This window comes from Macaca nemestrina, chromosome 7 (genome assembly GCF_043159975.1).
Source record: "Macaca nemestrina isolate mMacNem1 chromosome 7, mMacNem.hap1, whole genome shotgun sequence".
Classification (NCBI taxonomy): domain Eukaryota; kingdom Metazoa; phylum Chordata; class Mammalia; order Primates; family Cercopithecidae; genus Macaca; species Macaca nemestrina.
The window spans coordinates 43887535-43906993 of NC_092131.1; the positions used below are offsets into that span (position 1 = coordinate 43887535).

Here is a 19459-nt window from a genome sequence, read left to right on the forward strand (position 1 = left end):
CTCAATTACTTGACTCAGAAATCCAAATAACTGTGAGATCTGAACAGTGTATGCAATATAATACATTGCTTTTACTTCAGACTTCATATGAAGCTTTTGCCTTAGAGATTTAACACTAGAGAGAAAGCGCAGACTTGGAACGAGGTGATATCGGGTACCCCTTATCCAACTATTTGCTGCCTGGACGTCACCTCTGAGCTACCACCTGGTCTTCCCAGCCTTGCCTGTGTCCTACATGGCTGGCTCACAGCATCTGTCCTGACTGACTTCTCTGTACCTGTGGTCTGTCTGGTCCCCAGGTCATGGCCGTCCCTTACAGGCCCCGTCTGTTGGGCTGACTTGGCCTTGGTTTTCCAAATGGACTTTGTTCCCACCTTTATGTCCTGCAGGGCTGGGGGCAGGATCTCTGCCAGGTTGTTTCCAGACATGCTGATGTTTGCGAGCTGTTGAAACTTTGCTTCCTGCTGCTTCAGCCTTGTGGTAGCTTCGCCATGAGCATTGCTATAGGCCTTCCAGAGCTGGAGCAGACTCTGGGCCTTCTGCAACTGGTCTGCAACAGCTTGGTTCACCTGAGTCCACCTGTCAGTGCAATGTAAATAACATGACCCTCATTCTCTCCTTTACCTTGTAGCAAAAGTACAATGCACACACTCTACTGGTAAGTTATTAGCAGATGGATCATTAACAAGACACTGTTAAATGGTTTTTTAAATTAGTGGCATCACCATCATAAAAACCATTATATAAAAAGAAATCCAGATTAGGCTATTTACTTGACTTTATAATATTGCACAAAAACTACAAAATTTATGATTGGCAACAAATACCTATGATGTTATGAATGTTTCACTCTCTGCTTTTAAGGGAGGGGAGTGATGAAGGGAGCTCAAACTTTTTTTTTTTTTTTTGGTACAGACAGGGTGTTGATATGTTGCCCAGGATGGTCTCAAACTCTGCAGCTCAAGTAATCCTCCCACCTCAAGCAATCCTCCTGCCTCAGCCTCCCAAAGTGTTGGGATTACAGGTGTGAGCCATGGTGCCTTGCCTATGAATGTCTCTTTGGCAAAGATGGAGAAAACACTGAACTGTATGCCTGATAAAATGTCTCCACATGAAGAGGCTCCCAGTTTACAGAGATATGCTATCTTTAAACAGGCTTTAACATTGCATTTACGTCAAATAAAAATTCTTTTCTGTTTACACAAATGTTCCTTACATAGAAGTGGAAATAAAGGAAATTGTTTTATTATTCCATATACAGACTGTAGTATCTTGCCTTTCTTTCCTACTTTTTTTTTTTTTTTTTTTTTTTTCTGAAACAGGGTCTTGCTCTGTTGCCCAGGCTGGAGTGCAGTGGTGCAGTCTCAGCTCACTGTAGCCTTGACCTCCTGGGCTTAAGCGATCCTCCCATCTCAGCCCCCACAGGTAGCTAGGACTACAGGTGCATGCCACCATGCCTGGCTAATTTTTGTATTTTTTTTGTAGAGATGGGGTTTCACCATGTTACCCAGGCTGGTCTTGAACTCCTGGACTCAAGTGATCTGCCCACGTCGGCCTCCCAAAGTGCTGAGATTACAGGCATGAGTCACTGTGCCCGGCCCATTTAACTTTTAAAAAATATTTTCCCCAAGTTATTAATAAAAGAAAATAAGTAAACTTCATTTTAAATGGCTGTAGAAATGGTCTGCGGGTTTTTCCCCTTTGTTTCCGTAGTTTAATTGCTAAATTCCTTAGTTTAATTCCTGTTTAGTATGGATAGTTAAGATATTTGTAATTTTTGCTATTATGATAATGCTCAGATACAGTTTTGTTCAAAAGGCTTTTTTTCTGTATTTCAAGATATCAGTCTTAGACTAGATTTCTGAGAGAATTACAGAGTCAAAGAATATAGAGATGTAAATATTTGTAAAGTTACGGGAATAAACGGTCAATCTGCTTTCTGAAAGCATTATATTTACATTCTAACATGAAATACATGAGAATGTTTGCTCCACAATATCCTCAACCCTGCTGATTAAAGAATAAAAGGTGCTTTACTTTTATGCATTTCAAAAATCTTATCAGAACTCTTTTAAAATAAGATTTTCCCTAATTATAAATACAACATATATTCACTGTCAAAAAGCAAACAAAATCCCTCCAGATATTTCTTTCTTCTTATCTATCTATCCAACCTACTTACCAATCCATGAGGAAGTTAAAATATGCTTGACATCTCATTTATCTAGAGGTAACTACTATCAGCATTTTGGTATTCTTTTCTTCAGTCTTTTTGCTATGCATGTTTTTCAACATGCCTTCCAACATATTCTTGTGCCAACAAATGAATGTGTATGTGCAGCGTAACAACTGAGTTCCTTTAGCAACAGACTGCCCTGCCATGTGTTTTGAGGGTAGCCCTGATATTATATGTGGAGTCAGATGCATTTGCATGTTCTTCTTAGTCTCTCTCCTCCCCCTCTTCCAATAAAGACTGGATCAAGAGCTAAGGGCACCACCGCAGGGTGTATAATTTGGTGTCCCTTGTTCATTACGTGTTCAAAGTTGATTTACAAGAGAGGCTGAAACTGCACAGAGGAATAATCAGGAAGGACACTTAAGATAGCATAACTCTTCATCCCTATTTCTAATCAATTGGTTGGAGGCCAACTTCTATATCCCACTCATCAAAATAAAAGCCCTGCAATTAACCAGGGCCACACTCCTTAAAGGGAGCTTTCATATCCCACCATAAGTAGTTCATCAAAGAATTCCTTCCAACCCCACAAAGGCCCTCCCCAATAGATATTCTAACACTCCCTTTCTTCCACCTCATAATGTTTCCAGTGATGTTTGAACATCCCGTGCAGGCTGCCCATCTGGCCCACCCCTTTGTCTGTTTCTGCCTCTGACTTCGAGATCAAACTTGACATTTGGTCTATACCCTCTGTGAGTGAGTACACTGGGTTGTAATTAGGCCATTTCTAGACCAATTATACCAAACACGTGTACGAGGGATGTCATAGCCCTCATGACATAGAATCTTACATAGACTAGATCCATCAAAGCAGAAGAGACCAGAATAGGTTTCAGTCATCTCAGAGGAGGAAGAAGACTCCGCAATGCCTATGCCCCTCATTCTTCACCAGCCATTAAGAGGAAGATATCGTCATTCAAATTACATCTGAAAGCATACCTTTTATGAGTATTTTGGCATTTCTCTTCGATTATTTCAGCAACAGAGGGGCAGAGACCTTTGAGTTTGCCAATAACCTCCTGGAGTTTCTCCCAATTCCCTTCATTGCTCTCAGCTTCATCTTGCAGAGACTAAGAGACACATACAAGAAATTTAAGTTTCAGAATGGCCTGGTGACTTCTAAAGAAGGCAGCAGCTTCTCAACACTTGCTACTATGTAGCAATAACACTCAAATCTTACAGCTCTGATAAACTATTAGGAATGGGAAGAAAACAATGGAGAAGGCATTCTTCATTTGAGGCTGAACTTTTAAGTACTAAGTAATATTAAGTACTTAGCACTTAGGTGTACTGAAAAAAAAAAAAGTCCACGCAAAAACCAAAACCTTAAATTGTGAAATAATATGGACATGGAAAATAAAGATTCGACATTTTCAAAATTCAAACATTTTACAATGTTTTACTGATTTGGCTCATGTGACTTATTTTGGAATTTCCAGTTATTCTTTTGAAACTGCTATTTAACATGCTTTGTGCTTCTCTGTGGGAGGGCACAAACACAGTTATGCCCATTACTCTGCTTCCTCCCATTTGTAATTTCCTGCCAATAATGCACCGTGCCAAGCTCTGGTTAATTTACCTGAAGGTTCTCCACCTGGCATCTCAAGGCCTCCAATGATAACACCACAGGCTTGCTGTGTTCCATGCAGTACCAGAATCGGATTGTCATCATATTCACTTCATCATAGAGTTGATCATAAATCTTCCACTCCTGTAAAACCGACTGCATGGAGGTTTTGAGCTGATTGACCTAGACAAAAAGTGGAAACGTACTGATTTAGAAAATCACTGAGAAGACATGCTCTCCAATGAATCTACCATTGTGTCTAATTTAGTTATTTCAATTTGAGAGTATTGAAGGATCATCAGTGATGAACTGAAGGTGGAAAGGGTAGGTCAATGCCTAAGAAAATATCAGAGAAGGCTGTTTTATAATAAGTGAATGAAAAAGAGCCCAAAGATCAGAAGGATCAGCACTGAAAGAGTTCAGACTAGGATGAGACAGCCCAGGGAAAGAACAATGGGAGAGTATTAGAATTTATGAGTGCAAGGGTCAGTTATATTCTATTAGCTTTCTGACCTTACGTAACTTATTGAACCCTAGAGTCAGTTTCCTCATCCACAAAACAGAGATAATAATTGAAAACACAAATAAAATAGTGTCTGTGAAAATGCTCTGACAACAGCACAACATTATAATTGTAAGATGCTACCTGGCACTTAAGTCTGATTATTACTATAGAGCAAGCACCAATTGGAGAGGAATATGCTCTACCCAAACAATAGGCAAGTGCCAAAGCAGGAGGCAATGCAATGCTGGGTGTATTTTGTCCACTGCTATGTTCTGATAACGATGAAAAAAGTCCAAGCATTTTGTTGCATATAGAAAATGGTCTCAGATACAATAAAGAATATGTAAAAAAAACTTACAACTCAACAATAAAAAGACAGATACACCAACCAAAAATTGGGCAAAGGATGTGACTAAACATTTCTCCAAAGAACATATACAAATGGTCAATAAACACACGAAAAGATACTCAACATCCACAGTCATTAGGGAAACCTAAATCAAAACCACAATGAGATATTTCACATCCACTTTGATGGCCATAATCAAAAAGTCGGATAATAATGTGCTGGTGACGATGTGGAAAAACTGGAATCCTTACACATTGTTGGTGGGAATGTAAAATGGTATAGTCGCTGTGGAAAAGAGCTAGACAGTTCCTCAAAAAATTACATGGAGTTGCCATATGACCTAACAATTGTACTCTTAGATATACACACAAGAGAATTAAAAGCATATGTTCACATAAAAACCTGATACGAATGTTCATAGCAGCATGACTCATGAGAGCCTAAAAATGGAAACAAACCATATGTTCTTCAACTGATGAAGAGAGAAACTAAATCTGGTATATCCATACAATGGAAAATTAGTCAGCCATAAAAAGAAACGAAGTAATGTAAGTACTACAACACTGATGATCTTGAAAACATTATGCTTAGTGAAGGAAGCCAGATCCAAAAGGCTATGTAGCATATGATTCTGTTTATATAAAATGTCCAGAATAGGTAAATCCATAAGAAGGTAGACTAGCGGCTGCCAGGGACTGGAGAAGGGGAAAAGTGGGGAGTGACTGCCAATGGGTATGGAGGTTTCTTTTGGAGGTAATGAAAATGTTCTGTAATGAGACAGTGGTGATGGCTGCATATCTCTGTGCATATGCTAAACACCACTGAACTGTACCTTAGAAGGTGAATTTTATGGTATGTGAATTATATCTCAATTTTTAATAAGGATCTGGGTTGAAATGGAATGTGATCACTATAGTGGCTCAACAGGCCATCTTTATGGGTAGTGTGATGTGAACTTTGGGTACAATCACACGGCTCTGCACTCAGACCCTGTTTTCTGCTTAACAACTACAGGGAAAACTGGCACATCCACGGTGACAGGGAGGCTTCTCAATCTCTGGCCCAAACAGGGCTGGATAAAAACAAAAGCGGATGCTAAAATGTGAGTTTCATGTTGGCAACTATGTGGGCCAAATGTCTTTATAAGGGCAGGATGGCTCAGAAAAAGAAACCAAGTTATTTAGTTAAGAAAATAAAGAAGGCGGCCAGATGTGGTGGCTCACGCCTGTAATCCCAGCACTTTGGGAGGCTGAGGTGGGTGGATCACCTGAGGTCAGGAGTTCAAGACCAGCCTGGCCAACATGGTGAAACCCTGTCTCTACTAATAATACAAAAATTAGCCAGGCGTGGTGGCACACACTTGTAATCCCAGCTACTCGGGAGGCCGAGGCAGGAGAATCTTTTGAACCTGGGAGGTGGAAGTTGCAGTGAGCTGAGATTGTGCTACTGCCCTCCAGCCTGGGCAACAAGAGTGAAACTCTGTCTCCAGGAAAAAAAAAAGAAAGAAAGAAAGAAAGAAAAATAAAGAGGAAAGGCAAGGAAGGAATTCCTCATCGATGTACATTTTTTGCCAGAAACAATCTCAGATCTATCCGGGTGGCAGCGATAATTCTAGCACAAAGTACCGCATCGTCCCAGAGCCCACAGGTACACATCAACACAAGAACTGCCATGGCTCCTGCTGCACGAGGCCTTTGCAGCTTCCACAGATAAAGGTGGTGGAACTTCTGGCACCTTGAAGGCCTCTGGCCTTATAATAAAGCTTCATGGAAAAGACATAGTACACATGATTTGAGGGAAAGGGTAAGAAAATCATCAAGTAATTTTCTTTCATCATTCACTACACTAAAAACAAGCCGGAGGAGTATTTTCAAAATGTTCAAACTGGGGTCATCAGTAGGGCAGCATTTATTGAGCACTGCATAGGTATCGGTATTAAGATAGAAATAAATGAGTAGGTGTTATCCCCATTTTACAGACCAGAAAATCAAGGCTTAGAGATGTTAAGTAACCTGACTGAAGATACAGATCAAAAATGGTGCCGCCAGGATCCTTATTTAGGCAGAAACTGCAAAGCCCTTGCTCTTAAACACTAGGTTATATTGACTCTTGTTTACCCCTGGGCTCAAGTAATCCTCCCATCTCGGACTCCCGAATAGCTGGGATTACAGGTGCATACCACCACACCCGGCTAACTTTATTTGCTTTTTGTAGAGATGGGGTCTTACTCTGTTGCACAGGCTGTTCTTGAACTCCTGGTCTCAAGCGATCCTCCTACCTTGGCCTCCCAAAGTGCTGAGATTACAGGTGTGAGCCTCAGGGCCAGGCTTACATTGACTCTTGACAGCTTATAGATGGATGATCTGTGCCTCATGCCTTCTGCATTTTTTTTTTTTAATTCATGTACCACACAATTCATCTATTTAAAATGGGTAATCTCCACAATCAATTTTAGAAACTTTCATGACTGAAAAGAAACTGCATACCTGTTAGCAGTCACTCCTCATTCTCCCCCAGCCACTAATCTGCCTTCTGTCTTTTTAGATTTGTCCATTCTGGATATTCCATGTAAACAGAATCAAACAATATGTGACCTTTTGTGATTGGCTTCTTTTGCTTACCATAATGTTTCCAAGATCATTAGTGTTGTAGTATATATCAGTACTACTTCATTCCTTTTGTATGGATAGACTACATTTTCTTTATATATTAATTAATAGATGGACATTTGGGTTGTTTACACTTTCTGGCTATCATGACTCATGCTATGAATATTCACGTATAAGTTTTTGGTGTGGACATGCTTTCATTTATCTTGGGCTATCTATGGAGGAGTGGAATTGCTAAGTTGCATGGTAACTTTACGTTTAAACATTTGAGGAACTGCCAGACTCTTTTCCAACTCCATGGAACCCCGCCAGCAGTTTGTGAGGGCTACAATGTCTCCACATCCACATTAACACTTCTTACTATCTGTCTTTTTGTTATAGCTATCCTAGTGGGTGGGAAGTGGTATTTCTTTGTGGCGTTGGTTTTCATTTCCTTGATGGTTAATGACACTGAGCATCTTTTCAATGTGCTTTTTGGCCATTTGTATTATCATCTTTACAGAAATGTCTATTCAGATCATTTGGCTTTTTTTTTTTTTTTTTGGAGACAGGGTCTCCCTGTGTTGCCCAGGCTAGAGTGCAGTGGCGTGGTCTAGCCTCATTGCTCTTTCTGCCTCCCAGGCACAGGTGATCCTCCTGCCTCAGCCTCCTAAGTAGCTGGCACTACAGGCACTCACCACCACACCTAGCTAATTTTTTCTATTTTTGGTAGAGACAGGGTTTTGCCACGTTGGTCAGGCTGGTCTTAAACTGCTGAGTTCAAGCAATCCGCCCACCTTGGCCTCCCACAGTGCTGGGATTACAGGCCTGAGCTACTGAGCCTGGCTTGTATCCAATTTTTTCATTTGGTCATTTTTCCTTTTATTATCAAGTTGTGATAAATCTTCATATATTCTAGGTTTAAGTCCCTTATCAAATATATGATTTATAAATACTTTTTTCCCAATCTGTGGTTTGCCTTTTTTACTTTTTTGATGCTGTGCTTTAAAACATCAAAGTGTTTAGTTTTGATGAAGTCCAATTTATCTATTTTTTTCTTTGATGGCTTACGAGTTTGGTGTCATATCTAGGAAACCTCTGCCTAATCCACGAAGTCATGAAGATTTATACCTATGTTTTCTTCTAACAGTTTTATACTTTTAGCTCTAATACTTACGTCTTTTTTTTTTCAATACAAATGGGGGTCTTGCTATGTTGCCCAGGCTGGTCTTGAACTCCTTGCCTCAAATGATCTCCCACCTCAGTCTCCCAAAGTGTTGGGATTACAGGCATGAACCACCATGTCTGGCCTGCATTTATGCCTTTAATCTATTTTGAGTTAATTTTTGTCTATTGTATGAATGTAGAGGTCTAACTTCATTATTTTACATGTGGATATATGGTGTACCAGCACCATTTTTCAAGAAAATGTTTTCCCTCATTAAATTGTCTTAGAATCCTTGTTGAAAATCAATTGACTATAAATGTGAGGGCTTATTTCCGGACTCTCAATTCCATTCCCAAGTATATATATGTCTATCCTTATGACAGTACTATCTGCATGTTTTCACATGCATTATCTCACTTAATTTTCTCTTTATATTTTTATTATATTGTAATTATCTGTTCACATGTGTTTCTTCCACCTGCCTGTGAGCTCTTTGAGGGTAGGATTCATTTATTTTCTTGTTTATCTTTGTAACCCGGGCAGTGAGCAAAGTACCTCACACAATGTACGCTTAACAAATGACTGAATAAGCTCATCCCTATTTTTCTGCTAGATTCCTGGGGGAATGGGGACTGAGGAATGAGGATGAGTGTTGCCTATGGATTTCGTGCAGGTTATTCCCTATTACCTCTTGGTACAAATGGTTGAAAGTAGATTTTAGTAGGTGACAACCCACAATGAAGGTTGTCTAGGAAACATGGACACATCTGTAATTGATGGTATAGATTATACCAATTGATAGATTATACTAATTGATTGGTATAATCGGTTAGTATTTTTAGTTCTCTTCCTCTGTTGTGGGAAAATGTCAAGGTTGCAATGTCTAGAGATGCCTGAGTTTGCTCTCTTTTGGTGCTCTCCTCCTGGAAGGGGTAAAATGCTGACACCGACATGCCTTTTGTGAGATTATTAGATGTCTTGCCCGCTTTCTTCCTTTATACTCCCTCTTCAACACCATGTAGTGTTTCTTTCAATCTTTAGAGTCCTCCTGGAGCTGACTATGCTCCTAGCTCATAGAGGCTGCAGGATACAGGATCACTTCCTCCCTGAGGCAGCTCCCTGTACATGGAGACACTGGTTCATCACTGTTTCTGTGTATCTTGCCAGGAAACAATCCAGATACTCTGTTGGGTTTGGGGTATGGAGATATTTATGTCTGTGTAAGTACATTAGACAAAACAAAGATAACTAAGTGGATTTGCAGCCTGTCAATGACGTTGGAATTGGTGGCTTTGCCTCTAATTATTCAGTGCATAAAATGGGACTTGTAATGCTTCTCTCTAACTTACTTCAATTATTTTTCTCAGCAACTTTTCAGTGTTTGGTATAGAGTCTCCACGAGTAAAGGACGAAAACAACAACAACAACAAATAAAATAAAAGAAGAATATGTGGCTGGGCGCGGTGGCTCAAGCCTGTAATCCCAGCACTTTGGGAGGCCGAGACGGGTGGATCACGAGGTCAGGAGATCAAGACCATCCTGGCTAACATGGTGAAACCCCGTCTCTACTAAAAAATACAAAAATCTAGCTGGGTGAGGTGGCGGGCGCCTGTAGTCCCAGCTACTCGGGAGGTTGAGGCAGGAGAAGGGCGTAAACTCGGGAGGCGGAGCTTGCAGTGAGCTGAGATCCGGCCACTGCACTTCAACCTGGGCAACAGAGCGAGACTCTGTCTCAAAAAAAAAAAAAAAAAAAAAAAAAAAAATAAAGTGAAGAGAAATAGCACATTTCAAATGAATTCTAGTACCTGAGTGAGAACACTGCTTCTCTTTTGAAATAACCCATCAATTCGGGATGCTGTATCTTCTAACAATGGCATTGCCCCACTCTCCAAAGTCAGATAACTTTGTTTCAACTCATCCAGTGCTTTGGATTTAATTGCAAGTTGATTTTCTGTATCCTGGAAGGGTAACAGGAAAAGGTTTTCAATGTACAATATTAGAAAACAAATAATAAGGTGTCAGAGACAGGCGTTTACTCTTTCCAAGTAAAAATGCCATTAGATTATATAATTAAATAGCATTACACCAAAGACATTTAAATCATAATACTCTTAGTTCAATTACATATGACACAAGTCTGTATTTTAGGAGAATCTAGGCAACACGTCTGAACCATCATGGCAGAGCAGAAAGGATGCTAGTCTGAGATCTGGTCCCCATTCCACGTCTGCCCTGCACTGGCTGTTTGACCAGGCGTAAGTCATCAAACCTATGCGTCTCCATTTTTTCATTTGGAAAAAGTGATGATACCCCACACCATGTGTACCAAGGCCAAGCTGAGAACTCAAATAAAATCACAAGCAGGAAGGTGCCTTTAAACTATGTAGCATCATATAAATGACAGATGATATAACTGTTGGTAGTTCAGTAATAACTTTAATCATTTTCTATCTCTTAGTTTATTAATTCACTCATAAGAGGCACCTTGACCTGGTCTACTCTTTATAGACACATTTTTAAAAACCTACAGGATCCCTCTACTACAAAGGACACCATGGAGCCAGCGGTCCAAAAACAGAGATGAATGAGGCCAGCAGCAACGCTGCCATTCTACTTAGAGGAAGGACGGTAGGAGCTGCTTATTTGTCCTTCTCAGGATTGCAGTTGAAATCCAACTTGGAAAAAAGTTTAAACTTTTAAAAAATTATTAAAGCATTACATGCTCATTACAAAACCACTGGAAAACACAAGAGATCTTTGGCATTCAGAGGGATTCATTTTGAATTTCCCTCAAGTCTCCCAATTCACTAATTTGGGACATGCTTCTGCATACTTTCTTTAGCATTACATTTCCATCCAGATGCATGTGTTCTGAATGTATGGCCTCAAGTTAACGACCCTTCGCTCATGTTCTATTTCTCTCTTGAAAATTGCTTAGGATAAGGGTCCCAGCTTTTTTTTTTCTTTTTCTTTTTTTTTATCCTTTGTAAGAATCACTACACGGTCCATAAGGAAAGAGAAACATGAGTGCCTCGTGGGCATGGGGTAGCTGAGCAGGTGGTTGGGTTTGTACCCTGGTGAGGGACGAGCTCCCTCGTGCTAGCCTCACAGCGGAGCACTGAAATCCAGTCCAGCAAAACTGCCAGATTACCACATGTGAGGAGCCCTCAGGTCACTCTTGGAATGTGGAAATCACAAACTCTAAATCAATGAATGTCAGGGATCTTCTGGACTGGAAAGTAGAAAAAGGGAAAAAAAATCTGTTCCATAAGAAACTAGGCTAGGGTTGGGAGTAAGAATGGATGACGAGAGAACGGAGCTGGAGGAATCTTCCACTCTATGACCCTCTATGCTTTTAGAATTTAGAGCCACATGAATATATAGCATATTAACAGAAGATCTCTCACTGTCGTAACCATCCACCCATACTAACATGTGGGTGAATTTATGAAATATTATTCTTCTGGACTGGTTACAAAGGCACCCAGGAAACAAAACGGCTTCTCTGAAATAGCCTTTGCCAATGAGATTCAGTCAGCTGCTGCCTCTGTCCATCTCTGCCACCCTACCTAACTCGCTCCCTCATACCCTGACAGCCTTATATATTAGCATGTTTCTTTTATCATAGGTTTAAATCTAACTTTTTTCATCTGCAAAGTTATAACTGAAAACACTTTAAGAATATTCAATCACTTTCCTTCTTTCAATTTATAAAACAGTCTCTCCTAAAGGCTCGACTAACTAGAGATTTCTAAAAACACTTATTTACTAATAAGCTGTCATCATTCCCTGATAATTTAAAGGAAACTGATGAGAAATGACTACATAGCAGACAAAAGGAAATAACAACACACACACACACACACACACACACACACACACACACACACACACACACACACTTAAAAAATGGCAGCATAAACAACAGCCATGCTGGGCGCGGTGGCTCATGCCTGTAATCTCAGCACTTTGGGAGGCCAAGGCAGGCGGATCACTTGAGCCTAGGAGTTTGAGAGCAGCCTGGGAAACATGACAAAACTCTGTCTTTACAAAAAAAATACAAAAATTAGCTGGGTGTGGTGGCACGCGCCTGTAGTCCCAGCTACTTGAGAGGCTGAGGCGGAAGGATCCTTTTTTTTTTTTTTTTGAGACAGAGTCTTGCTCTGTCACCCAGACTGAAGTGGGGGTGATCTTGGCTCACTGAAAACTCCACCTCCGGGATTCAAGCCATTTTCCTGCCTCAGTCTCCCAAGTAGCTGAGACTACAGGCATGTGCCACCATGCCCAGCTAATTTTTGTATTTTTAGTAGAGATGGGGTTCTCATGTTGGCCAGGCTGGTCTCGAACTCCTGACTTCAAGTGATCCGCCTGCCTCGGCCTCCCAAAGTCCTGGGATTACAGGCGTGAGCCACTGCGCCCAGCGTGGGAGGATCTCTTAAGCCTAGGAGCACAAGGCTGCAGTGAGTTATGACTGCACCACTGCACTCTAGCCTGGGTGACAGAGTGAGATCCTGTATCAAAAAACAACAACAACAACAACAACAACAACAAAAAGCCACGGCAATAGCAGCACACGAACACCCACACATGGTGGGGTTGCTTGTTTCTTTTGCTCTGCAGAATAATACGGATTTGGCTCAGCAGTCCTGTCATCTGACCTTGCTTCACTGAGGCCTAAGAGTACCCTTCAAGTTTCCCAACTCCCACTTCACCGGCAAATTAATGTCTTACTTTAAATTCTAATTTGCTACATATAAATCAGGGTGGAATTAAAAACAATCTTGCTAATTATGGAGATTGACTAGAATTTGCAAGTCCTGTTTTTCTGTTCTGCGAGAACCAGCGTTAAATATTTTTAAAATATCTAAATTCCTCTGACTTTACCATGAACATAGTTCTTTAAGAAGCTGTGCTTGCTTATATATAGAGGCATCAAACTTGAGGGATTAACAGCCTCATCTCAAACCTCCCCACTCAAGTCAACTACACAATTTTCCTTGATAATTATAATATGTCAAGCGTGGCCTTTTTCCAGTCACCAATGACTTTTAGAAGCCCTTCAGAATATTTCAAATCCTAATGTCTTCATGTTTCATCGACTCCAATACTTAACTTTTCTAGAGTAAAGCCACTTTAAGAAGCTTACCTGAACTGAAGCATTCCACCCTGGGAGAAGTCATTAAAGTATACATCAATCATTTTCATCATTTTCTTTTCCTTTTTTTCAGTTCTTTCTTTTTGTTTTGTTTTTTTAGAGATGGGGTCTTACCCAGGCTGGAGTACAGGGGCGTGATCATGGCTTACTGCTCGAACCCTGAACTCCTGGGCTCAAGTGATCCTCCTGCCTCAGGCTCCCAAGTAGCTAGGATTACAGGTGTACAACACTATGCCCAAATAACTTTTTTTTTTTTTTTTTTGTAGAGACTGGGTCTTGTTGTGTTGCCCTGGCTGGTTTTGAACTCCTGGCCTCAAGTGATCCTTCTGCCTTAGCCTCCCAAATTGCTAGGATTACAGGTGTGAGCAACTGCACCTGGTCTCATTTTAGTTATTATATGCAAAGAATAGTGAAAAAAAAAAGAGAGAGAGAGAAATTAATATTTATAGAAAAGCAGCCTTTTAGGTCCACTAATAGATACATTCAAGCAACTATTAAGCACCTATGAATTTCACAGGCAGTGACAGGTATAACAGTCCTGCTGATGTGCCAGCCTGCCTTGAGAAACCCACAGTCTGGGAGAGGACAGACCCGTGGACAGATGAGTCCAATACAGTCTCTGACACATGATGCTACGTGGGGTGCTAGGGAAGCCTGTTTTATTTATTTGCTTCCATCTCTGCCTTGTTTATGGCCTTGTGCAAAGAGGCATCCAAGAAGCAGCATACAAATTTAAAATAGGAAGAAATGAGCTAAGGAAATGTGGGAGTTGGTAGGAAGGCACAGTTAGTGGGCATGTGGTGAGGGAGAGGGTCAGGGTGCTTCGACTGAGTTCTGACAAAAGCAGAGGAGAACCTGTGTGTGGATGGTGGGGGCGAGGGGAGGTAGGTAGAAATAATTCTGCAATCAGCTGCAAATGTAATGGCACAGAGGCAAATGGGGACTGACAAGGGATGATGCTGGCCAGGCACGTCTGTAAATTTCTTTTAAAGCTCCTTGTCTCAGTCAACTTTCATTTTTCTAATGAGCAGATACAATTTCCACCCCCACTTGAACAGGCTATAAGAACTGGGCATAGCCTGTTGCCTTCACCCGGTGCAATAATCCCTAAGGTAAGTCCTTATGTGGTTTTTGTATCCAGTTTAAACTCCAAGGATTCTGGTTGCCTAATGTTGGCCATAGAAATAATGGACGCTTGCTTCTGGAATATTACTATGTCTGTCTTTCATGCAAAGCGGTGGTTGGTGCGCTAAAGAGGACAGAGAGGCTTTGCTGAACTTATATAAAATATTTTTAGAGCTTGCTTGCTAATCTGTTTCTATAGATGGTGGCATTGTGTCTGGAATTTGTTTTTTTACAACTCGGTAGTGAGGTTGTGGGAAGAATAGCTAAACTTAATCCATTTCAACCTTGGTCAGTGGCTACAATTATCTATCAAAAAGAGAACCAACTGTGTAAGACTCGCTTGACTTAGGTATATTTGCAACTCTTTGTAGGTGAGGGACCAGAATGTCATTCTAAAACATGTGAACTTTGTTCTGTGGTCAATCTGGAGCCACTGGAGGATTTTCAAATGGAGATTGCTGTGACCCGTTGCATTTCAGAAATATCCCTCTGCAGCAATGTGGAGAATGAATCAGAAGGAAATGAGGGGGGAGGCTGGCAAGTGGGCTGGAAGCAGCTGCATGAGACAGGCCTGCACCGAGGTGGTCTGAAGGAAGCCGGCCTGATTGAGACAGACTGGCCAGACAGCAAGGAGTAAGTGGAGAGCACCTAATGAGAAACCGGAGGTAGCGACACGCATGAAAAACACCTTCTGGGCTCTGGAAAGAACCACCTGCTAGGGGACAGTCCAGCACCAGGCTGCGGAATGTAGGCTTCCAGTAAGGAAGCACACTGACTCCAAGGTGGCTGTCAGAAGGCTAAAGTGGAGACGGCTCATGGGGAGGTGGGTACAGGATATGAGCATGTGAAAAGGCCTCTTACGGTGGTGCTGCTGCTCATATTTACGTCCAGTGCTATCCCCTAACCTCCTCAGTAGAAATGCGGTCCGGCCAGACTTTCCAGTCCTGACAGTGACTACTGCAAGGCCGTCAAACAGGAAGTGCAGACACAGCACAGCGCGTGCCGCCTGCCATGATGGTGATGGCAGAGGTGCTTTGAATGGGCAGCAGTCATAAAGACAGTGCTAAAGCAGGATCAATGTGCAAAGACTGAGTGATTCGGCAAAGCACAGCTGAACAATGGACAACACCCTCAAGCCCAGTGTGATTCAGACAGAGGTTCCGAGGGACAAGTGAACTTTTTAAAACACAGTGTATGATAGGTAGAAGAAAATCATTTTCCTCTGAAAAAACACAGAATGAAATGCTAGAAATAATGAAACCTTTAGAGTAATTTTGTGAACACTGGGAAAAATGATAAAACAGATGGAAAATTGGAAAGCATTTAAATCAAAATTCCCTTTGAGCATTTTCCCCCAAGAGTACTACTCAAAACTCTTAAGAGAGCAATACCGTAACCGTGAAAATACATTCTTCTGCTTATCATAAAAAATGGCACTTCGCAATTTCGTAAAACCCATGGGTCATTATCTAATTGACATAAGAAAATAAGTAAATAGAGGGGAGCTGGAAGAGAGTCTCCACAAACTACAGCAACTTATCCTTGGGGCAAGAGAGGTGACCCAGTTGCCCCAGTTCAAGGGTTGGGCGGGACACTGTTCCCTTCCTCACCTGACAGTCCAGGAGCAGCTTCTGCACTGAGATCACACTTTCAGGTTTTTGTAAAGTTTTCAGTCTCTCTTCTTGTGCTTCCATCCAGTTGTTCAAAATTTGTATTTTATTTTCACTCTCAGTGATACTTTCCAGAAGTTGTTCTAAATGTTGTATCTAAGTGATGAATTTAACAATTACAAAAAATGTTAAAATGTATGTTTTAAAAGGTAAATGCCATGATGTTATTTTTTAAAAAACAATTTTGTTTCTTCTCAAATTTCTAAATAAGATGCTGATAACTTTTGAAATAAAGATTCATAAATCAGAAAACAGAATTAAAGCTCCTCTTACAAAAAAAATATATTTCAGGTGAAAACTAATCTGTTGAGAAAGGCAGCTATTGTGAGTTTCAGATGTGAACAAAATAAAATGTTCCTAACATTCGATATTTTTCATTGAGTCATCTATTATATGCAAAGTGTAAGAAAAATTTCTTTCTTCAGACTTTCTGCATTAGAGTTCTTAAAAATTTCTACCAATATCAATAATAAATAATTTGTCAATTCAATAAAATAATCATTGTCTTTAATGTCTGTGATTCCTCTCATTCATAATAATTTTTTTATTAGGTCATAATTATAATATACATACATTTTTATATTCTTTTTTACAATACCTTATAAGTACTGTGTCATGACATAATTTTTTTTTTTTTTTTTGAGACAGAGTCTTACTCTGTCACCCATGCTGGAGTGCAATGGCGCAATTTTGGCTCACTGAAACCTCCGCCTTCCAGGTTCAAGCGATTCTCCTGCCTCAGCCTCCCGAGTAGCTGGGGTTACAGGCACATGCTGCCACGCCCAGCTAATTTTTGCATTTTTATTAGAGACAGGGTTTCACCATGTTGGTCAGGCTGGTCTTGAACTCCTGACCTCGTGATCTGCCTGCCTCAGCCTCCCAAAGTACTGAGATTACACGCATAAGCCACTGTGCCTGGCCTGTCATGACATAATTTTAAAAGGCTGCCCAGCCAGGCATGGTGGCTCATGCCTGTAATCCTGGCACTTTGGGAGGCCGAGGTGGATGTGTTACTTGAGGTCCGGAGTTCGAGACCAGCCTGACCAACATGGTGAAACCCCGACTCTACTAAAAATACAAAGATTAGCTGGGCGTGGTGGCGGGCACCTGTAATATCAGCTATTTGAGAGGCTTGAGACAACTGCATGAATTCGGGAGGTGGAGGTTGCAGTGAGCTGAGATCGCACCACTGCACTCCAGCCTGGGCAACAGGGCGAGAATTCGTTTCAAAAAATAAAAATAAAAAAAGGCTGCCCCAATGTTTCATCAAATTAATACAGTATAATTTGATTAATTATTCCCCGACAGTGCAAATTAAGGCATGGTACCTTTTCACCGCTGTAAACGATGCTGAATTGAACACTCTGCGCATCATTTTCTTTTTTGAAGGACTATCTACTTAAATGTGTAAGAGGTGACTTGCTTGGTTAAGTGATAAGATTATTATTACGGTTCTTTAAATTTTCCAAATGCTTTCCAAGAGAGTACTTAAGCCATTATCAGCAATGTATGAACGTGACAGCTTTGGGTTTTGTCCTCATCTGATTTTTTTTTCTAATGTAATTAAGTGCATTATGTTACACAGTGTTTGAGTATCTGCTAATGATATCTTTCCATGTTTATTTGCTAACTATAATTTCCTCTTTTGTGAATTGTCTGTTCATGTCCTTTGTCCATTCATGTACTTGTTTCTTAATTGTGTAAATTCATTTGTATGCATTCTCTACACAGTAAACACACCAATTATCATTACGATTATATGTAAAGTATTTTTCCAGGAATAAGTTTTCCAAATCTTTTCAAGAGTCACGGAGTGAAAATCTACCAAAAAGCCACATGTATTTTTCTTTCTTTTCATAAATCTTTTCAAAGCTGAAATAGCTTTGCCCCTTTTGAACTTCTGCTTTCATAGAAAATGTAAAATCTCTGATCATTTAGGAGCCTGACATAATACTTGACATGTTCCTAAATAAATTCCTCCTCTCCGCTTGCCTCGCTCAATTTCCCACTAAGAAATCTCAAATATAAGAACTATTTTCATATTACCTTATAGGTACCAATGGAGAATGCTAAAACATAGGATTTATAAAAGGGCTATGGTTGAGATGATTATTAGGCTTAGCAATCAGTTAGTCAACTAATTGAACGTCTTTTTTGATTTTTCAGAGAGTGTATTTTATAAAGGCCAAACCACACATCCAGCTGTGACCCAGGAACACACCTTTCTATTCAGCATTCCATGTACATGGTGCCACTGGCGGTTCATCTCCCCCAGGTGCTCTGCAAACTCCGTTCTTTCATAGCGTTTGCTTTCTACATCACAGGTGCTTAGCTGAAGTAACGACTGGTTAACAAAGTCCACTATCCACTGTTTATAGTCCATTTCCATTCTAAACTCCTAAAATAAGCAAAGTTAAACACCCAAAGCAGTCATGAAAGTTGGTCAGATCAACTGGATTTCCCTTTATGTACTCGAGGGGACGCCAAGCTCCCATCCATTAATCAAGGGGCACCTGTTAGGAGTTCCTTTCTACCCTCCCCAACCTACACCAGGAGTTGGCTTTATTGGAGTCGAGATTCTTTTGGGGAATTACACAGAGATGCATTGCTTTCAAATAGGCTGAAAAGGCAGAGGTGCACTGTGTGTGGCAGTTGCTATCATCTGAACCCAAATCAGGACCCAGGATATGACAAAGCTTCCTGGGGGAGGCTGCCCGTGAGCTGTGCGGGAATTCAGGGCCATCCTGAGGGCTCATGGAAACAACCAGATGGGAAACAGGAAGGAAAAGCTCTCTCAGAAAACCCAGGACACCTTTAAGGAACTCTGTCATTTAGGCACCTTCCCTGTTCCTTCGGGGATAGGTAAAGGCCTCTCAGGTGGCTTTAGAAAGTCTGGGTGGCTTTAAGTTGTACAGCAATCCTAAACCCACGCAGGGACAACAACATTTCTGCCAAACCTGTCATTTATTGATTTCATCCTTGCAAGCTCTAGAACCTCTTTTGGAGACACCCAGGGGTGACAGCCATGTGGTATGTGCTAGGTTGCTACAGCCTATGAGAATGCACACGTGTAGACTTTTCAAAGATTTTACAACA

At 40.9% G+C, this 19459-nt stretch overlaps 1 protein-coding gene across 13 annotated transcripts in view; it reads right to left on the minus strand.

Moving 5' to 3' along the window:
- LOC105473730 (spectrin repeat containing nuclear envelope protein 2) overlaps positions 1–19459 on the minus strand; it is a 377206-nt gene that overhangs the window by 64234 nt on the left and 293513 nt on the right. For all 13 annotated transcript variants that reach the window (XM_071100037.1, XM_071100034.1, XM_071100026.1 and 10 more), the window contains 6 exons: positions 18585–18761; positions 16304–16459; positions 10219–10371; positions 3816–3986; positions 3176–3306; positions 375–579 (listed from right to left, as the gene is read on the minus strand). In XM_071100037.1, coding sequence (XP_070956138.1) covers positions 375–579; positions 3176–3306; positions 3816–3986; positions 10219–10371; positions 16304–16459; positions 18585–18761 — 993 coding nt within the window. The remainder of the gene's footprint in view (positions 1–374; positions 580–3175; positions 3307–3815; positions 3987–10218; positions 10372–16303; positions 16460–18584; positions 18762–19459) is intronic.